Source organism: Myotis nattereri, assembly GCF_964212035.1.
Source record: "Myotis nattereri genome assembly, chromosome: 6".
Lineage (NCBI taxonomy): Eukaryota > Metazoa > Chordata > Mammalia > Chiroptera > Vespertilionidae > Myotis > Myotis nattereri.
This window is the reverse complement of record NC_138081.1, coordinates 91,103,116-91,125,567: the sequence shown is the minus strand read 5'-3', so window position 1 is coordinate 91,125,567 and position 22,452 is coordinate 91,103,116. Positions and strand designations below refer to the sequence as shown.

The 22,452-nt window shown below is 44.5% G+C and overlaps 1 protein-coding gene across 1 annotated transcript in view; it reads right to left on the bottom strand.

The window, feature by feature from the left end:
- The window catches only part of MTHFD1L (methylenetetrahydrofolate dehydrogenase (NADP+ dependent) 1 like), a gene marked incomplete at its 5' end in the record, with an annotated part of 167,228 nt that overhangs the window by 54,379 nt on the left and 90,397 nt on the right, over positions 1-22,452 (bottom strand). The window contains 4 exons of the mRNA XM_081093670.1: positions 8,190-8,367; positions 8,910-9,010; positions 9,774-9,815; positions 15,557-15,696. Of these exons, the coding sequence (XP_080949796.1) occupies positions 8,190-8,367; positions 8,910-9,010; positions 9,774-9,815; positions 15,557-15,696 (461 nt within the window). The remainder of the gene's footprint in view (positions 1-8,189; positions 8,368-8,909; positions 9,011-9,773; positions 9,816-15,556; positions 15,697-22,452) is intronic.

Genomic DNA, 22,452 nt, shown 5'->3' with positions numbered 1-22,452 from the left:
AACTTTAAAATTATTTTTCGTGAGAATTTTCAGCTGAAAATATTCAAGAACACCCGAATTGTGAGTAATATATTTATTTTTATAATATTCATTGCAAATTGATTTTTTAAATTAAATTCAAAATACCGTGGCGCATGGGGATGGTTTCCGTTTTGGACGGTGGCAATTAACTGGTTAAAAAGACCAGCAGGGGAGAAGACGCCTAAACGTCCAGGCAGTGAAAGCACAATAGTCCAGGAAGGAGGGATGCTGGCTGGGGCCCTGGGCTGAGTCCCAGGTCTGTTTTGATTTCCCTGTACCCAGCCCCCTCGCTGTGATCAAGAGAATGGCTTCACACAAAGAACAGGAAAGACCTTTTAATAAAAACAAACACTAGCCCCTCTTGCTGTCAAGGTTACACCTCAAGATGTTTGCAAGGTCAGAAGAAGGCTACAGAGACGATTTTCAACCTCAATTCCTGATTTAACAAACAATATTCAGACTGATTTGCAAGCTGACTTTCAGCGCCAACCCATCCTTTGCAAAAGCAACTGAATTTCTGCTATGTCACCAATGGTTTTCCATTCTAATGGAGGAACAACGCTAAATGTCTTGCTTTGGTTTGGTGGTGCCTTTCTGTGGTGGACAGACCGACAGGAGCAGAGCAAGGACGATGGGCCAGGTGCAGAGGTCATCAGGGTGAAAAGCCGTGGGTGCCTAGCAGAGGGCAATTGTAAGAGAGGGACCTTATCCCCAGGTGGCTTTCCCCCCTAGCACATCGCTGGCCGTGTGGTTTGGGCTCGGACCCCCTGACCTCTCCTCCCTAGAGATGACATTTAGGCCTCAGCTCTATTCCAGCTCGAGGCCCAGAAAAGCCCCAAAACCAGACACGCAACACCTTAGCCAAGGCTGACGTCAGGACCAGCTGCACTGACTAGTGACCCCCTGCCCTAGAGCTGACCAATCAATCAGTGGAGACCCTGATCCTGAAAGAACACACCTGGAAAGCTAATGAATAGTCTATTGAGACCGCCCCTAAAATCTCCACTTTAAAACCCCCCTGGGACATAACACCCAATGCAATCTCCCTCCTGGGGCCTTTATCCTACCCCCCCCCCCCCCCCCCCCCCCCCCCCGTGCATCACCGTTATCTTCCTTACTTTTAAGCTCCAAGGGCCCTTCCTGTGCCTCTATAACAGTGGTTCTCAACCTTCTGGCCCTTTAAATACAGTTCTTCATGTTGTGACCCAACCATAAAATTATTTTTGTTGCTATTTCATAACTGTAATGTTGCTACTGTTATGAATCAAAATGTAAATATCTGATATGCAGGATGGTCTTAGGCGACCCCTGTGCAAGGGTCATTCGACCGCCAAAGGGGCCGCGACCCACAGGTTGAGAACCGCTGCTCTATAACTTGTTTCCCAAGCCGAATTCTTCTATGAATTACTTCTTTGACCTCTGTGATTTTCCAAATAAATGTCTGCTTATAGTTTGAGTCTTGGCTCTGAATTCTTTCCTAGCCAGAACCCAAGTACCCAGGTTGCTGAACCCAGGTTCGTCCAATCCCACCATTCTAACACCAGATGCTGCTCTTGCCACGCCCAACATCTCTTCCTCTGTGCACTAGAAGCCTTGGATTCTAATTCCTGGTTTTAAGCCGCTTTGACAGGAAATCAATCCTAGAGTCTCCAAAGGTACCTGCGTTGCAAGATAATTCTTGCAGTCAATTCAGGAGGCCCTCTCTCTTTCTGAGTGATCGTGGCAGGAGGAAGATCATGCACTGCTTGCCAGCTTCCTACGTTTCTGCATTTTCCTCCGAGACATTTCAGTTGGTCCTCACAGCAACGAGGTGAATTTGAAATTGGTGTTACTTTCAGACACTATCGATAAGAAAGCCGAGGCTCAGAGATATGAGTCAACTTGCCCAAATTTGTATCTGTAGTGGGAATTAAACCTTGTCAAGACTTGAACACAATTCTGCATGACCCCACGGCTTTATTCTTCTTACTCTACGTGTCCCTTCGCTATGGGGGTAAGTCCCCCATCTCCTCTGAACTTCTGTTTCTGCATCTATAATGCATGACCCACCGACTTATGCTTGAAAAAAGGTATGAAAGAGGAATGTTAGCTAGTAAAGTGCAAACATGGATTTGTCTTTCTGCTATCCTATTTTCCTGTGTGCTTGAAGATGTTACACAAGTCAACTATAAAGATATTGTAAAAAGTAATAATACAAAAGAAAATGTCATATAGAAGATGAACTTGGAGGGAACTCTTAACTTGTTAAAGGGGACTGTGGTTGTCTAATATGATTGATACAATATTGTGGCAGGCAGTTAGACAGACATGAGCAGAGCAAGGATGATAGGCCAGGTACAGAAGGTTACCGGGGCGGAAAGCCCTGGGTGCCTAGCAACGGGCAAAACGGGGAACACAAGGACCTCACGCTGGGGGTGACCTTTCCTCCCCTAGCATACTGCTGGTCATGCAGTTCACACCCCCAACCTTTCATATTGCTGGTTGTGTGGTTTGGACCCGCTCCTGACCTTTCATATGGCTGGTCTTGTGGTTCAAACCCTCCCCCGACCTTTCTTCCCCTGGCATATTTCTAGTCATATGGTTTCAGACCCCCTTTAGAGGAGGAACAGGGGCCACAGAGAATAGCCTCATATGACACCCATAACAAGCCCTTGCACGACCACTCCCTTAAGGGTTGGGCCCTCAGGACAATGAAGTTCTGACCCGCATTACATCATCTTAGGAACACATGTAATTTTGCTCTTTCTCCTAAATTCTCCCCGTGAGACTTGCAACCAGGGGAGCAACAGGCAGTGGCAGCTGCAGCTTATGCTGCATTAAGTCCCTAAACCTGTCTCAAAGGCCCCTTTTCTATGACTTTTCAGTGAGCTAAAAACAGCCTCACCATGGCTCACTTCTGTCACTGTGACTTACTTTCAGTGAGTCCCCGCAGCCCTGCGTGGCTCACTTCTTTGTTCTAACTGTTTCTAGGGAGCTAAAGCAGAGCACCGCCTAGGCCAGTGATGGAGAACGTATGACACGCTTGTCAGAGGAGACACGCGAAATCATTTTTTTGGTTGATTTTTCTTTGTTAAATGGCATTTAAATATATAAAATAAATGTCAAAAATATAAGTCTTTGTTTTACTATGGTTGCAAATATCAAAAAATTTCTATATGTGACACGGCACCAGAGTTAAGTTAGGGTTTTTCAAAATGCTGACACGCCGAGCTCAAAAGGTTCACCATCACTGATCTAGACTCTCTCCTGTTGCCTTTTCTATCCTAAGCCCTTCCTTTGTTTCACTGTTCCCAGCTTTAATAAATATGCTCTCAAAATCACCTGGACTCGTTTTGTAAAATCTTTTCCTGCATGAAGTCAAGAATCCATACACTACTGGCAGGCCCTACGCAGACCTGCCGCGGGCCCAATCCCTTTCTGGTGACAATATGATTGAGAGAATGTGATGCACTCTATTTAAATTTAAATATGTTAATTCATACATGATAAGTTTCCTATGAGCAATTAGGCCACTGCATTTTATTCCAAATTTTTAAAATTATTATGAATCAACAGCTGCCTCCAGTACTCTAATCAAAAGTTGCCTACTCTTGAATTAGGAGATACTTTGGTTAAAAATGTGCAGAATTGTTCTCGAGGAGTGGCTGCTTAACTCAATTTTCTGTAAAGTTTAGCATAGGCCCCCAAGTCAGCAGTGTAGCTTGTTTCTTGCTTTAACTACAGGCTCCCTGCTGTTGTCCAGCCCCACAGTGTCTATGAGGTCAGGTGTCTCTCTTTCTCTCTAACTGTTCCTCTTTCCACGGGGGGTTTCAAGCCATTTCTACTCCCCACACACAAGCAATCATGCCCTGTGCTCCCACACTATTTCAACTTCCTCCAAGTAATCTCAGGTGTTTCTTCTGTAACACAGGCCTGGGGCAGGGGTGGAGCCATCCGAAATCAGACGCCATGGATCCTGTACTGAATACATTCCTAGTGTGATGGAGCTGGAGGAGGTCCCAAAAGGCACACAACACAAGCCCAGTCTGAACTGAGAAGCAGGGGCAGCAGGCTGATTCATCCAAAAGCATTTTATCGCCTTTCTTCCTGCAGAGCAATCCCACACCTACCAAGCTGCCAAGCACCCAATGATTAGTCATGGGGGTTGGGGGGGTGGGGGTGGGGAGACAAAAGGGAACAGAAAGGGTTTCAAGAAAACCATTACTTAGTCTATAATGGTTCCCCAGGACTAAATATGCAAGAAATCAGGGGAAGAAGAGTATGACCTCGGTTATTGTCTGCACCAACAAATTCAGATTTCTATGCTGTTACAAGACAAGGTTGTAAATGGGCTCACTGACCAGTGACAGGAACACAGCTCTGAGGGAGGCAGTATGAAGTGAACCAGAGCAGTACTAACTCTTTTCACAAACAGTCATGTAACAAGAGGCCGGGAGGCTGATTATCAAATAAACAATTATGCAGCTCAAATCTAATTTCTGTTATAAGAAAAGGGAGCAGCATATGTTGGCAAAGGAGGTAAGAATCCTGGCCTTGAGGCCACCTATCAAATGCAGGACTTCAGACCACATTATTATAAATTTTCCCTTTCCACAGGAGAGCAGACATTTTAACAGCATTATCTCCATGAAGAATGGGAATTCAGGAAAAATAAATTCAGTGGGAAGGAAAAGGGTTCATCTTAGGGTTAGTGCGCATGTCTGAGCCAGCATAACTCAGGAACAGGCTTCTACTCCCTGACCTTTTGACCTGGGATGGTCTTCTTGAAAAGAGACACACTTATGAAATCATTCATTTAAAAACCAAAACTGTCGTTGCCGCTCAGAGTGGGGTGGGTGCTTCAGACTGGATGGTGATGGTCTGCAAGTGAGTTTCCTACAGTTTGTGTAAAGGGCTGAGGGCTGTGCCCGGAGCTGACACCCCGGCAAGGTTTACCTGAGCAGCAGGGTGCAGGGAGGAATACAGATCGCCAGGGCCAGCCGCCATCTGACTGGCTGCATGCCTGATGTGCCCACTGCAGGGCTGACTCTATCTTTGCTTATCATCTCCAGGGTCAGAGAACCCACAGCTTCCAATTAGAATACTTTCCTTCATGTAAAACCCCAGTCTCCTCCCCCTATTTACCCTCTACCACCTCTGCAACGCAGAACATTTTAGTCTCATTCATACAATGGCTTTGCAACATGACAAACCTCTTCTGGGCTAACCATCCCAGTACATTCCTGAAATCCTTCTTTCCACAACCATCTCCTGAGCCTGTACTGTCTCCCTCACTTGGCACGGACTCTGGGCCCATCTGTCATGCTCCTCTCTGGCGGGTCACTCAGTTACTGCCCCTTTCGGCAGTATCTCCCCACCCCCAGCTGTGAACGCAGTGCTGAATCCTGAAGAACAGAGCAGGACAATGGCCTCCATCATTCTGAATACTCTCCCAGCTCCGCCTCTTTCTGGCTGTGGGACACTGGGCAGGTTCCCTGGCCTGTTTGTGCTTTAGTTTCTTTATCTGTAAAATGAGGGGTGCTGGTGGGGGGGGGGGGCATGTCAGCAATTCCTCCCCAACAGGAACATCAGGTGCAACGAAGTTAATGTACAAAGGACTCATTACGCCCGGCACCCAAGCTTTCCTCAGAGGGAGCCTGCGCCTCAGGTCAGCATCACGCTCATGGTGATGCAGCGCTAGACTTCCAGGCAATGCTACTATTCACCTTTTCTTATTCAGCTTTTGGCCACTGCCATCTGAACAGGAAGGAGGGGTGACGCTATTGCTGTGACATCTGAGAGACAGACCGACAGGATCTGTGAGGGATGGAGAAGCAGTCAGCCGCAGGCTACCCACTCTGGCAATCACGGGCTACCTCTGAGGACAAAGCTAGGAGCCAGGGCTGGAGCCATAGAAGGCAGAATGGAGATGTTTAGGTGGGTGCCGGGGTAAACTGAGGAAAAGTGAGGTCCTGGAAGTCAGATTTTCTTAGTGAAAGCTCATTATCCAGCTATGTCTAAAAATATACCAGATGATCCAGCAACTCCACTTTTGGGTATATATCCAAAAGAATTCCAAGCAGAGTCTTGAAGAAGGATTTTTACACACATGTGCATAGCAGCATAATTTACAATAGCCAAGTAGTAGAAGCAACCTACATCGCCCAAAGATGAATGGATAAACAAAATGTGATATGTGCATACAATAGATGACCCTTCAGTTTTAAAAAGGAAGAAAATTCTGACATATGCAATAACATGGATGCATCTTGACATTATGTTAAGTTACTGCTATAGACTGAACATTTATGTCCCCTGAAGGTGTTGAAGTTTAATCCCTAAGGTGATGGTATCGGGAGGTGGGGGCTTTGGGGGGGGGGGTGATTAGGTCATGAGGGTGGAGCCCTCATGAATGGAATTAGTGCCCTTATAAAAGAGACCCTACAGAGCTCCCTCACCCCTTCTACCCTGTGAGGATGCAGTGAGAAGACCCTCACCTGACACTGAATCTGCCTCAATCTTGGACTCCCCAGTCTCCAAAACTGTGGGAAATTCATTTCTGTTGTTTATAAGCTACCCAGTCTATGGTATTCAGCCCAAAGGTGCCGGGGTCCAACCCCAGCGGGTCCAGGGGTCCCCAAAGGTGTAGACGGAGTCAGCGAAGAAGGAATGACAAGGAGGCAGTGTTCAGTTGATCAGCAGCTTAGCCAGGATCTCCAGCCAAGTTCTGGTCTGGATCTCCAGCGAAGTTCTGGCTAGGATCTCCAGCTAGGTTCTGTGTCCATGGTCTCTTGCTAGGTTCTCCAGCCAGGTTCTCCAGGTTCTCCAGCCAGGTTCTGTAGCCATGTTCCCTCGCTAGGTTCTCCAGCCAGGTTCAGTCACCAGGTTCTAGTCAGGTTCTCTTGCCAATTTCTGTAGTCAGGTTCAGTCCAGGATCTTTTGCCATGTTTTCTCCAGCGAAGTTCTTCTGTCTCTAGAGAACATTCTGTGTAGGTTCTGTGCCTTGGTTCTATCTCTCTCTCTGTCTCCTTCTCTCTCTCTCTCTCTCTCTCTCTCTCTCTCTCTCTCTCTCTCTCTGTCTTCTAAGTCCTGTGTTCCAAGTTCTGTGTCTTGCTGTCTTATTACATCTGTATTTATACCAGTTGATTTAATCCTATCAATCTCTATTACAAAGGTTAGGGCGTTTCTTATCTCCATTCCAGGGAGTAAAGATTATGTAGCTTAAGCATGATTATTCATAGTTAAAGTGATTAATTACCCGCCTGGCACTTAGTTGAGGGGTTTTATTCCCTCCCTAACTTCAGGGGAAAATCCCTACCTGGGGAAACAACCTTTCTAGGAGAGGCATCCCCTCCCTGACTTCAGGGAAAAGTTCCTACCTGGGGAAACAACCTTCCTCAGAGAGGAGACCTTGGTTAAAACACATAGTGCCAAGAAGGTGAGCGAACATTTTAAGAACAGTATGCCATATATGCCAGGTCCTTTGAAACAGCAAGGATGGACCGGCTCCCGGCACAAAGGAACTGAAAACTGAATAAGCCAGTCACAAAAAGACAAATACAGTACTGCATAGTCTCACTTACATGATCTACTTAGAGTTTTGACGAGTCAAACTCATAGACAGAAAGTAAAATGGTGGTTGCCAAGGGGCAGAGGGGAGGGAAGGAATGGGGAGCTATTGTTTAATGTAAATATACTTAATACCAATGAACTGTACCTAAAAATAATAAAGATGGCACATTTTATGTTATATGTATTTTACCATAATTAAAATTTTTTTTTAAATATACTAAACATAGCTCAAGAAAACTAAAACGAGAGAGAAGAGCTATAGTAGAAATGAACAAAGGAAATCCGACCCATGATTAGCAAGCCTTATGAAGATGCTCCGAAGCCTTGTTCCTGTGCACACCTGAGAGTGTTAGCTGTGGGACCCAATTCTCCAAAGCTCCTCCTCACCGAGGCCTACTATTTGGAAGCAGAGAACCGCCAAGAGCGCAGGCTTTGGGGCAGGGAGCTCGGGCCTGCCCTTGGCAATGTGGCCCTGTGAGATGGCTTAACCTCTTTCCCCTTCTCTTCCTTCTCTGCTTCAGCTGTTGTGAGGACCAAATGGGACGAGCCGTGCAAAGCTGTCAGCACCAGTTCAAGTATAAGAAACATTAGCCATCAGGACTGCTGTGGGGTCTTACCTGGACATCATACAGGAACTGGAAACGACTTCTTTTACTTGCAGCTTCTCTCACAGCCCACGCCAGGTCCACCGACCCCTTTCCACCCATCGACCAGTGGTAGCAGGGGACCGCATCAAAGGCGCCAGCCCGCTTCGCCAGCTCACACACCAAGTCAATCTCGGCCCGGGTGTCAGTCCTAGTGATGAAAATGTCTGTGGTTTTGCATCTGCATTCATTTAGCAATGTTTTTAAAGAAAGACTAACCATTTATACAGAACTTTGTTCCCTAACACTGAATATATTTTAAACATCAAAAGTGGTTACATCATGTTTAAATAAATCAGACTTAAAGAAAGACATGGGGGAAAAAAAATCCCTTGTAACATGATTCAAATATTTCAAGTTGTTAAGGGTTTTATTGAGAAAATTCCATAACATATCCCTTTGATCATCCACAGTTTTTCAAACAGAAATGCTGGGTGGAATGAAAAAAAAAAAAAAAAAAAAAAAGGCCAAAGAAATGTTAAGTCACTATACAGATTTCATTCCCCTAGTAACATCTGAGAACACTTCTGCTGTAATGAAACCAATCAAACCAAACCAAACAAACAGAAAGAGGAGAGTATTCCTGGATTCTTTCAGATGAAGCAGAGAAAGACCAACATCCTAAGACACAAACCCAGTTCACAGGGTGGCCCAAGCGCTACGACCACATTGAAAGGAGGACGCCTGACTTACTTGAAGACATTCAGAGCCACGACAACGGGAACCCCAAAGAGCTGAGCGATCTGAATTTGCTTCTGGAGGTTACAGCAGCCATCTGCCACCAGCTGGATGTTCTGCAAGAAAACCAGACCCCCATGCATCGCATCCCACCACACCTGCCACACTCAGCTGGGAGGGCCACTGTGGCAGGGCTTGCTGCCATATTTGCTCACTCTGTGGACCGAGAAGCTATGCAGGAGCTATACACAGGTCCCATTTTCCCCCAAGAGAGATGAATGAAGAAGGAGGAGGTGGCTCCTTTTCAAAATCATTTCTAAAATTATTTGGAGTCCAATGGCATATTTGAGTCTTGAGTCAGGCAGCTATTTCTGCAGCTGACCAGTGGCCAGGGCATAAGCAACGTGCCCACACCCCTGCAGGTTGGTGGACAAGAAGGCTCCCGGAGGGTGAGGAGAGCTGTCTAGCTAGCCTCTGCTCGAACCCCTGGCGCCACCTGTAGGAAAGGAGAGGTGCTGTTGACAGTAAACCAAAGTCTACAGAGTCAAGTAACTCAGGCAAGTCATAAAGCCAGGAGTCAGTTTTTCCCACACCTAAATACATGGATATAAGTTGTGTATTTGTTTCTGTGCTGGAGACCGTGACCTGGGGGTAAGGATCAGGAGATAAAGCCCATATCTATTATTTCGTAAGATTAAAGACTTAACTGAATGGATTGTATCCCTACCCCCAATCCTTTCCTCTAGGATTATTAGAAAAGCACTTTTCTAAGTCACCGTGGGTGGAGGACTCATCCACTAATTGCATTGAACTGCAAGCCAGTGGTTAACTGGGTGTGAATGATTCTCCACTGTGGCCTTTTAAAGCAGTCACTCTTACCTCCTCTGTGTATTCTTTCTTCAGAGGGACACCAGCAGTTACCTGAGATGAGACAAAATGAATAATCTCATTAAAAGGCTTACTCTAGCCCTCGCTGCTGTGGCTCGGTTGGTTGGGCGTTGTCCAGTGCACCGAGAGGTCACCGGTTTGATTCCCCGTCAGGGCACATGCCGGGGGTTGCCGGCTTGATCCCCAGTAATGGGGATGCAGGAGGCAGCCAATTGATGCTTCTTTCTCAAATAATTAAAAACATTAAAAAATAATGCTTCCTTTAATTCATCAAGAGCTGAAAGAAACACAAATCAGACACTTTTAGGGAAGGTGCCTTTAAAAGTACATGTTGTCATTTTAAACCAGTAACTGGCAGTTCTGGCTGAACCTAAATTCTCGTGGGAAGCTTTTTAAAAACAATGGTTCCTGGGTCCCACCCAGACAAATTAAAGCATGATTTCTGGGGCTGGGACCCAGGATCAGTAATATTTAAAAATTCCCCCAGGCAATTCCAATTTGAGCCAATATTGAGAACTTTCATAATGTTGCCCATTATCCTAGCATAAAATGGAATCTATAATGTGATCAATTCCTGAATTCTACAAAGCACACCATCTTTCTAAGTCATTTTAAAGCAATGCCATCACGATTTATTTATTTATTTTGGCCTAGGTTGGCAGGACAGCGTAAAGACGAAGAAAGTAAAGTTGAGAGAATGCAGGTGTCTTGCCAAAGGTTAAAGAGCAAACCAGAGCAGAACAGGAGCTTGAATGCAGTAGGGTTCTGAAACCCAATTTTGTACTTTTCCACAATCCCACATGGTTTTTATCAATGGTCTGCTACCGGTTTCAATGAAACCCTAGAAAACATTTTGATTTACTGAGGGCATGGTGACTTACTCTCAGTGGAAGAGGTCTTGAGAATATTGAAATCCTTGGGAAAGAAGTTACCTCTATAACAGATCAGATTCTTTTTGGATCGTGTGTGAAAACGAAGTATTTTCAGATGGGTTTTCCCAGCCCTGAGTGAATGCTAGATTGAAAAAAGGACGGAAAGTACTGCTGAGCTTGCACACACGCACAGTTCTGCAGAATCCAACACTGAGCAAAAGCAGGAAGAATGGGCTGTACACAAGTACCAGCAAGAGGGTCAACTAAACCAAAAGTTGGTTCTAGAAAGACTAACAAAGGCACCCTGGCCAGGTGGCTCCGTTGTTAAGCATTGTCCCATACACCAAAAAGGTTTCAGGTTCAATTCCTGGTCAGGTCACATACCTATGATGCAGTTTTGATCCCTAGTCAGGGCACATATGGGAGGCAACCGATCTATGTTTCCCTCACACATGGATGTCTGTCTCTGTCTCTCTCTCTCTCTCTCTCTCTCTCTCTCTCTCTCTCTCCCCCCTCTTCTTCTCTCTAAACATATCCTCCAAAGGTTCATGTAATATTTGAAAGTTAACTAATATAATTTGCAGCACTGATAGATTAAAAGGGAAAAACATATCATCTCAATAGATGAAGAAAATTGTTCAATACCTAGTTAGTGTAAAAACTTGGCAAACTGCGGATTAAAGGTAATTTCTTCAACCTGATAAAGAACATATACTAAAAATCTACAGAAAATATCACAGTGATGAACTATTAAAAGCATTTTCTTTCAGATCAAGAATAAGAAAAGAATGCCAATATTACCACTCCCATTTAATACTGCACTGTATCTAGGAAGACCTGGTTAGTGACAAGAAAAAAAGTATAAAGATTGAAAAGGAAGAAACAGAACTGTCATTATTTTCAGATACGATTGCCCATATAGAACTCTTCAAAGTATCTATAGCTAAAATAGTATAATTAATAAGATACTTTTTTAAGTCATAAGGATGTAATGTACAGCATGGTGACTATGACTAATAATACTGTGTTGCAAACTTGAAAGTTGCTGAGAGAGTAATTCTTAAAAACCCTCATCATAAGAAAAAAATTTTTGCAGCTTTATATGGTAACAAATGTTAACTAGACTCACTGTGGTGATCACTTTGCAATGTGCACAAATATTAAATCATTATGTTGCACACCTGAAACTAGTATAATGGTATGTCACTTCTACATCTAAAAAAAAAAAAAAAAATCAGAGAGGTCACTGTATATAAAAGCAATATGTAAGAATCCAGAAGTAACCTGTTACACTACTTAAAAATATAAAGTGCACAAGAACACATCTGTAAAAGGATGTAGAAACCCTTGTGAAATACACTATAAATCTTTATTAAAAAACATTTAAAAAGACCTAAATCAATGAAGAGATGTCCCATGTTCTTAGATGGAAAGCTGTCAAATCTCCCCAAATTGATCTATTGATTTAATGCCATTTCAACAAAAATCATAACAAATTCTTCAAGGAACTTTCTGAACGAATCCTACAATACATATGGGAGGAAAAGGGCCAATTATAGGCCAGGCATGCGTGGAGGAAGAGAAGGAACCGGAAGTTTGGCCGACAGGCTACCAGTGCAGCCCAGACACAATTACATGTAACGAGACCAGTGCAAGTGAAGGCAGGTCCCAGAAAAAGACCTACACCTGCATGGAGAACTGATTGATGAGGAAGGGAGGCTTAAAGATCAGAAAGGAGGAACTATTTCAGTAAAAAGGACCAGGCCACCTGGTTATTAATAGAAAACATAAAATCAGATCTAGGCATTGCACCATATACCAAAAATCAGCAATATTGGGTGTGATGGTTAATTTTATGTGGCAACTTGGAGCACAGGGTGCCCAGATATTTGGTCAGACATTATTTTGGGTATTTCCGTGAGGGCGTTTTTTTTGTTTGTTTGTTTGTTTGTTTGTTTTTTAAATATATTTTATTGATTTTTTACAGAGAGGAAGGGAGAGAGATAGAGAGTTAGAAACATCGATGAGAGAGAAACATCGATCAGCTGCCTCCTGCACATCTCCTACTGGGGATGTGCCCGCAACCCAGGTACATGCCCTTGACCGGAATCGAACCTGCGACCCTTCAGTCCGCAGGCCGACGTTCTATCCACTCAGCCAAACCGGTTTTGGCAAGGGCGTTTTTTGAATAAGCATAACATTTACATTAGTGGACTCGGAGGAAAGCAGATTGCCCCCCACAATGTGGATGGGCCGCATCCCATCAGTTGAAATGTCTGATTAGAACACGGAGAATGGGCAAGAGGGAATTCTCCAGCAGAATTCCTCAGCCTGGGACTAGGACTGGGCTACTGGCTCTCCTGCATCTCCAGCCTATTGGCCCACTCTGCAGATTTTGAACTTGTCAGCCTCTATAATGGCAGAAGCCAATTCCTTACAATACCTCTCTTTTTATATAAATACATACCCTATTGGTTCTAAAGAGCCCTCCTTAATACAATGGGTTTAGAGAGTGAATTGTCAAATGAAACTGGAAGAGAATGCTAGTTCTGATGTTGCACCAAGAACGCTCAGCACTTAGGAAGACAGGATATGAATTCAAAATGATTGCGGCTAAAATGGGCAAGTTCAAGGGTCACAGGATTTTCCACTGCACAAACTATGGAAAACAACCAAGCTGAATAAACATAAGAGGCAGCCATGGTTATTTGTGTAATGATATCTAAAGGAAGTAGAAATTATAGTGGATAAAGAAAAAAATGACCATGGAGCTGATTCAAGTAAGAAGGAGTGACACTGAGATGAGTAATAGGAACTATAGGATTAAGAAGATGAAGGCTCATTTATTATCCAATTACTGAAAACATTTCCTGGATGCAGACTATGCCAGGCACTAGGGATACTCAAATTAAGAAGACATAGTCCTTTATCTCGAACAGTTAAAAGTTGAGTAGGGAGACATACATATAGACATTCATAAACCAGTGACGCAGAAGGCGCCCCTGAAGCTCCAGAGAGTGATGCGAAGCTTCGCCGGCTTCCTGGTCCTTCCCTTTTATTGCCCTCCACCGTTATCGGCGACTTTAGCTCTGTTATCATCATCACTGGCATGAAACCATGACTGTAAGTGAAGGGGAAGAGTAAGGCGAGCAGAAAATGCAACCATTGTAAAACAATGAGCACGTGCATTAAGACGAACTGAAACAGGATTATAAATCATGTAGAGAATGTTTATAGGACAGAGACTAGAGTGTGGAAAAGCACTGGACCAGGAGCAGAGAGACCTTGATTTTTACGTCTGATTAGTCCCCTAAATAGATGTGATACTAAGCAGGCCACTGAGTCCTCTGTGCCTCGGCAATTTCACCTTTACAATGACTGAACCAGGCAAGACAGTCTCCAAGCCCTTTCCAGTATTACCGCCCTTTTGATTCTATGATTTTCAGGGTGCAAAACAGGGAGGGGGAATTTCAAATGCATCTTATATTGGCAAAAACAGTTCACTTGATGTTGAAAACGGAAGTTGATATATAGATTTAAAGTCTAAAGACAAGGAGTGATGGTAGCTACAAATGGCGTTTTGAGCAAAATCAGAATTCTTTAGGATTTATGACCTTATAATATGTGTTATGTCAACCTTCCATTTGAAATAATGATGATGCCTTAGGCTAAAATGAAATGCTTAGAGTGGGGTTGGGGTTCAGAAAACGTTTATCCTTTGTTAGCATACAGCTCTGCACAGTGGATGTTTGGATCCAAGCCCCAGGCTTCCGATTTGGCTCTCTGCTGGTCCCTGTCACTGCCAACATTCCCTAAGCCCTTCAAACCTCCACTTTCTCACCTGAAAACTGGGATAAAATAACGTTGGCCTCTCCTAGGACAAAAACAGCGAGGACGACTAAACAGTGTACAGCATTAGTCTTGCCACGTTAATAATCACGTGTGTACACAGTATACCTAAGAAATCAGAGTTGGCAGTGTGTCTAACACAGGGGTGGGCAAACTTTTTGACTCGAGGGCTACAATGGGTTCTTAAACTGGACCGGAGGGCCGGAACAAGAGCATGGATGGAGTGTTTGTGTGAACTAATATAAATTCAAAGTAAACATCATTACATAAAAGGGTACGGTCTTTTTTTTCAATAGTTTTATTCATTTCAAACGAGCCGGATCCGGCCCGCGGGCCATAGTTTGCCCACGGCTGGACAGATCAACACTATAAATGATAAAGCTACTCCAAGTTATTTTATTTCAAAAATGATTAATCAGTATAAGATTTCATATTCTCCCTTTGAAAATACCTAGAAAAAACACTTATACCTTGTCTGTGGAAATGGAAAAAAAATTCCTTTCAGATGTGTGTAAATTTTGTATATAATATCAAAAGTCTTTAAAAATGTGAAAACAGAATTTCTGTTTTCCAAGCAAAGCTCTCTTAGAAATGAGAGTTACAAAGTGAACTGATAATAAGCAGAAACAGAAGGAACAGAGTTCTAGATTAAATCAGTGAACCAAAAAAACCCCCACAAAAATCTGTCTGTACAGACATGGACCAGACTCACCCACAGGAGCCACCGGTCCATCCGTATGGGCTCCGTTCGGGAGCCAGAGCCTCCCATCACCGTGGGGTTACAAAATGCTGACATGAGCTTCAGATATGAATCTTAGGACTAAAAAGTGGTTACGCTCTGCTCCTTTCCGAAACACGGCTTAGCAATAACCTTGCGGGTGCTACTGTTTCCTGGAACTTACTAAACTCTCAGTGCCCTATCATGGTGATTTGTGAAAAAGGAGACATTCTAGAAATCTGGCGTTATTAGCAGGTTAGAGTTTTTCAAGGGCTAAATTCTGCTTTATCTTCATGTTACAACCGGTCTCCCAGGGCAGGGAGGACGCGACTTACACTGGGCCCGCCCCCGTGCATCTTCAGGGCGCGCACTGTTGCCACCAGCACCACGACGTTGGGCACCAGACCAGACGCTCGACACTTGATGTTGAAGAACTTCTCCATGCCAATGTCAGCACCAAAGCCGGCCTCAGTTACTGTGGAGAATCAAGTTGGAAACTTGCTATTATCGTCTGAAAACAACAGGATAGGGTTTGGCAGCCATTGGTGTGGCCCCAATTCAAAGGACGGCCGAAATTCCCACCGCCTCCAGGTTCCTGCCCGGCACTGCCTCGTGTTCATATGCAAAGGTAGACTGCTGCGCCCACCTGTCAGAAAATGTCCCACTTCCTCACATTCCCTACAAGTTGGCTCTCTCTGCTTCACACCACTGTGCCTTAACGCTTCTTTGCCAAGGCCTAGATTTTTCTTCCCAGGGTAGTAACTCTGAGCACAGCTTTCCTTAACACAGATGGGATTTTCAACTTTTTAATCAGGTTCCAAATTGTATCAAAGTCCACCGCCAGCATAATTACCATAGCAGATCCTTTCTCACTCTTTATATCATACACAGAATCAATCATATTTCAGTGCCACCCGGCATTTCTGTTGACTGAAAAAATTCCAGTTAGTTGAGTGGCTTAAGGAGGCTGAGTATCAAGCTTGATACAGTACAGAATATTTAATTTTTTTAAATTGATATCAGAGAGGAAGGGAGAGGGAGATAGAAACACCAATGATGAGAGAGAATCACTGACTGACCGCCTCTGCATGCCCCTTACTGGGGATGGAGCCCACAACCCAGGCATGTGCCCTGACCGGGAATCAAACCGTGACCTCCTGGTTCATAGGTCGATGCCCAACCAGGAGGAGCACCATCACTGGAGACATCTACGAAGAGTATGAGCTGGGTGTGGAAGGGGGACTTCAAAGCGTTGGGGACCAGAGTCCTCTCTGTTCCCAGAGTCTCTGCATGGCCCCGCAAACACTTGCTTTTCCACCCCCAGGTGAATTCTTCCTCTTCTAAGCCCCAGACTTCCACTTCTCCTCTTTAATTCAGAATGGCCTATGAGCGCCAGGTACCTGATTGCCTGTGAGCCCCATATTCTTACGGCGCTCCCATACATATGAAATTAACCTTGATTTTCTCCTATTAAACTGTCTCATGCCAATTCTTAAACCAGCCAGAAGACCTTAGAAGGCTAAAGGAGACATTTTTCCTTCCCGACAACACTCATCATTAGCCATCCCCTCCCTCCTCTTAAACTGCTAGAACGGTCGCTGCGGCAAGCATGGAGGTAGCGGAGAGCATGTCTACTGTCGCCTCCCAAGACGACACTGTTGTCACCGGGTCGGCAGCCAGTCCTCCTCCACAGAGGGAAGCTCCAGGCCCAGCAGCACAGGGGCTTTGTGAGAAATGCAGACTCTCGGGCCCCCTGCAGACCCACCGAATGAGAATCAGATCCCCGGGTGAGAGGAATGCCTGCTGAAATCCGAGAAGCACCGTGCTCCAGGAAAGCAATACTATGAATGTAACGGAAACGAACGTTTATGAAAAACACTCTATATAATGACAGTACCACCAAGGCCATCATTTTTAGCAGAGACATGAACCGGTGGTAAACAAAACTTTACCAAGATAAATACATCAACCAGATGATGTACTTCTTTATGGTTTCCTTTTAGTATTTCATATGGCCACATAATTTTTATACAGCAGGTATAATTTCATAATTCTGCTCCTTCGCTTTAAAATTATCAGAGTTTTCCAGACTGACATATTTCAGAGGAAAGGCAGGGCTAGGGGTGGCTGGGAGGGGAGTGATTAACTGAGGAACGTATATGCATAGCCCTTAGACACAGACAATAGAGTGGTGAAGGCTTGGGAGACGGGGGTATGAGATGGAGGGGGCCAATGGGGGAAAACCCCCACAAATAAACAAACAGGACATTTGTAATACTTTCTACAATAAAGATAAATTAAAAAAAAAAACAAAGTTATCAGAGTTTTCTTGCTGTATTACATACTTTCACAATTTATGACTGTAAGTGGCAGCTTATAATTTTGTTACGTTGGATGTACCAAGATTTACAAATTGTTCCCTTGTTATTGGACGTTTGGGTTGTTTCCAACATAAATAATGCTGCAAAATATCTGTGCGTATGAGCTTTAACCTCTTTCAAATTACATTCTTGGAATCGATTCCCAGGGGTGAGAGTACAGGGCCAGAGTACGTAAAAAAATTTTATGACTCTTGATATGCTTTTGACAAACTGAAAAATATTCCCTTAAAAATATTCAATTTGGAGCGAATAGAGCTACAAGTCACTTTTTCCTTTATTATGTTTTCTTTGAACAAGCAATGTAGTAGAAAAATTTAAAGAAGTAGGAGGAGATATTTTTATACGGTATTTGGGGCAATTCTAGTGATGTCATTAGAAGAGCTGACAGTAGCGATCCCCACACCAGGGTGCCTCTGGGAAAACCAGCATGGTGGTGGGCAGTGGACCCACAAGAGGAGCACTCAGTTCGCTCTGTCAAAGGTCAGTATAGAGTGGGCTCCCATTAGAGGAAAAGACAGACGGCGAGGCCATCAGTACTGGATTACTGTTGATTGTCCTGCTGGTCAGTATCAAAGACGGACCACAGACCGACAGACAGACAGGCAGGATCCAGAATCCCTTCTAGCTGCAGCATTCTAATTAGACGTAGGTTGGAGGGCAAGGACCATAACTTATTAATCGTTGTATCTCCAGTCCCCAACACTGCACCTGGCACGTATAAATAAATGAACTAACAAAGATATGAAGAAACATTGGAGTGGGACTCGGAGCCAATAATGATCTAAAGCAGTGGTTCTCAACCTTCTGGCCCTTTAAATACAGCTCCTCATGCTGTGGTGACCCCCAACCATAAAATTATTTTCGTTGCTTCGTCATAACTGTAATGTTGCTACTGTTATGAATTGTAATGTAAATACCTGATATGCAGGATGGTCTTAAGCGACCCCTGTGAAAGGGTCGTTCGACCGCCAAAGGGGTTGCGACCCACAGGTTTGAGAACCGCTGCTCTAAAGTAAAGGCTATCACTCAATGGAGATAGATAGACAGACATTTGTTAATCCTCACCTGAGGATATGTTTCCATTGATTTCTAGAGAAAGTAGAAGAGAGAGGGAAAGCCAAAGAGAAACATCAACGTGAGAGATCGATGGGCCGGGGAGGAGCCTGCAACCAAGGTATGGGGCCTTGACCGGAATTGAACCCAGGACCCTTTGGTCCTCAGGCAGACACTCTATCCACTGAGCCACACCAGCTAGGGCAAGATAGGTAGATAGACATTTAACACAGAAGTAAAAGTGTTCTGATACTTCCCTAGCAGACATCTCTTTTTTCTCATAAAAACAAAAGTTTTAATAAAAGGTATAAATGTCATATTTGGTAAAGAATGGCCATTTGAAATGTCTAGCTAGCTAGCTAGCTAGTTAAGGTTCATATTTTAAGAGACAAATTGGGGGTGGAGGAAGGAGTAACAAAGAGAACTTCAGCCTGGCCGCACATGCCCGGGTTGGTCCCCACTTTGGGGGGGGGGGGGCGCGTGCAGGAGGCAGCAATCAATGATTCTCTCACCACTGATGTTTCTATCCCACTCCCCTCTTTCCCTTCCTCTTTGAAATCAATACAAATATATTTTTTAAAAAGAGAGAGAGAGAAACTCAGGGAAGAAAACAGGATGCAGTATTTAAGATCCAGGAACTGTGGCTTCCAAATGCAAAGGAAATGTGGAGGCAAATAATGTGAGAACAGAAGTAAGTGCCAATTCTTACACTTTGGAAACTGCTGTGCAATTCTGTAATCATCACACTATTTGCTTTCAAATAATCAGGCTGCTGCTAAGGACAACAGAGAGTGTGGAAAAGGTAAGCGGATGTGCCATCGGTAATTACAAAAGTCAGGAACACTTAATAAGGCGTCATCGACAAGTATTAGCTTGGAAGTGACACTGTGGAGGGCCCTGTATCTGTCTTAGAACCTCAGGGGGTCTTGATATGAGCAGGGGACAAGCCACTCTTACTGGCAGGTTCTGTTTCCTAGGCACTTCCTAGGAATTGTCAACACAGAAAACCTGCAAGTTTTCCTAGGGACCTGAAACAAGCAGGCATTTCCTTACCGTAGTCGCCGCTCTCAATACTTTTAAAAAGAGATACAGGCTGAAGAATTATTTAATGTTGACTTTAATTATGGACTTGCTCTTGAGTCCTGAAGCAAGCACACCAACTATGACTTAGCATTCCTGGAAAGCATGTAATGTAGACCTTTAGAAAGGCTTGCGAGAAAATGTTTGCCCATGCCTCAACAGTTATTTGTCTTGGCAATCTCTGTTATGCAGGGGGAAGGGGCGGAGGCTACCGCTGGTCAACTTACAACATGAACGAGAACGGGAAACACTGATTTACTGTGTAAGCACAGAAGCTATTAGATAGTAGCATGGCTTGATTCAAACTTCAAAATTCATCATCTGCTCAGAAAGGAAGGGTCAGTGGGTCTGGATGGGGAGGGATGACACTGTGGACGAGCACTGTTCGTAAGAGCACAGAAACAGCTCGGGGTTCTGCCGGGGAGCAAAAAGCACGACTGGCTAGCCAGGCAGCGGGCTTCCATGCTGATCCCAGGGCACCCTGAATCCTACTGTACACACTGAACAGGAACAACAACACACAACAACCACACGCGACTGGGAGGCACATATGATGTCAATGAAACTCCTCGATGAGGCAGAGGGGTGATTTTTATACTGAGTTATTTTATCAAGTCCCCCACTTGCAGTACACATAGAAGCTTTCCATGGCAATTAGGACTCACATACGTTTTCAACGATCTGCTAATTTTTTAAAAAAGCATTAACATCATCACCTCATACAGGCAGGCCCTACAGATTATGGGTTCATAAAATTCTCAGCCATGAGAGAAGTTAACTTCCTCTGTGTGCTTATGTGTCGGGCACGTTCGCGCCTTGAGAGAAGCGCCGATCGGGGTGTCCCAGGGCTCACAGCTCTACTCTCTGTGTTACAGCCTCTGTGCACTTGGCGCTACTCAAAAGCACTTCTGATGAAACACATGCATCCCAGAATTTAGAGGAAAAACTTCCTTTCTTCTCATTCACCAATTTACTGAACTTCTATTATTTTGCTTGGCATTTAAGTAATCATCTATGTACTCATGTCTTTAGTGAGGAAACAGTACATTTTTAACATGACAAAGATGAGAAAGATTAATTAATTACCTAATGAAAAAGGAACATCCTTCTAACCTTTCCTTTTGCACTTTTTCTTGCTTGAATCCCCCTTGGTGTTTTAAAATTGGTGCTTATTTACCATTATGCTGGTAAATCTGAATTCTGTTCCACATTTACTCCTGAACGGTGTCACTGTTTCATTTTAGTACATTTACCGAACCCATTTCTATGGAATCACAAACCACAACACTGGCTGGGCCTGGCATGTACGAGATCTCCTATCTCATTCCCTCTCCAACACCCGGGAGGCACCTTCGTCCTCTGCCACAGCGTGCGAAGCTCAGGACTAGACACTTCAGTAAGCCCACAGCTCTAAGGGGACAGAGCTGGACTGCCAGCAAGGCCCATCCAAGTGCAGGCTATGCCAGGCCCCGCCCACTGCCTTCCCAGTATATCAACGCATCGCATCGTGTGGCATTTCTCAGCTCAACTGCTTGGTAAGTTTTGCTGCCAATGAAAACCTTCACACCTTGGGCTTCAATATTTTGATATACAAGCAGTAGCTCTAAATTCTTTCCCTGCACTCTCACAGGTGTGGCCACACTTATTTTCTGACTGCTGTGATGACAAAAAGTAGGGAATCTGGAGTCTTCTCCACTATGAGACACCCTCTTTCTTTCTCTTTTTGACTGAAGCCAGAAATGTGTTTTCCCTCTGGGAGCAATGCATTTAGGGATGACGCACCGTGCTCCTTCCTGGGCAGCAGCAGAGTAAAGTGGTGAAGAAGAAAGACCTCTGGGAGATGAAGCACCAAAGAGCAGTGCCCCAGCACCAGCAGAAACAGGTTGAAGGTGGAGAACCCTTGCTCTGCAGCCTGGGCTCCTGAGAACCAACTGGGCCCCTGGGGGCCAGGAGTGACGACAGCACCTAACAATGGGGTGAGCCAGCCCCCTAGACGGGGCTTCCCCGCCCCTGCAGCCAGGCGGCCACCCTCCCATCGCTGGCTGGGAGTGACAATGCCAGCTCCCTCGCTGGCTTTCTCTTCCAAGCTGCAGGGTCCTGTTACCACTGTGAGCACACAGTGGGGAAGAAGGGAGCATACTTTCGATCTGAAATTCTCACTTTTGCTTTTGCACTGGGGACAATGCTCTTTGGACTCTGCAAGTTAAACTGATGCACCAAGATAATTTTTCCGGGAGTTTCTGGCCACTTGACGTACCTGAATATTGTCACCATTCAATTGCAAATTGAATTTCCAGCTTGCTAGGTCACCGAGGGGCCCTCTACTCCACGTGTACTCAGAAGATTAGAACTTTCAGGTTTCATAGCCATGCTGTAGCAGTAATAATTTTTCTTCCCAGGATACACAGAGCACACATACATAGCAAATATAAAACACATTGCGTTTCCCATTACTTTTGGACACGAACTTGAATTTACAGACTGTGAGAGATCTCACAGAAGAGCTGGTCCTCACAATCAGCTTGGCTTCAAATGGGTGGAGATAAGAAATACATCTGCTCCGGGCAGATCTGGCTAACTTAATCCTCAAAAGGATTTCTTGTAAATAAAGGGAGGAATAAGACCAGTTTTCATTCGGTCAGCGCTTTAATTTCTCAAAACAAATCAGAAATAAAAAGAAAACTTTCATCCAGGAAGAAGCAAGGTCTATGCGGGAC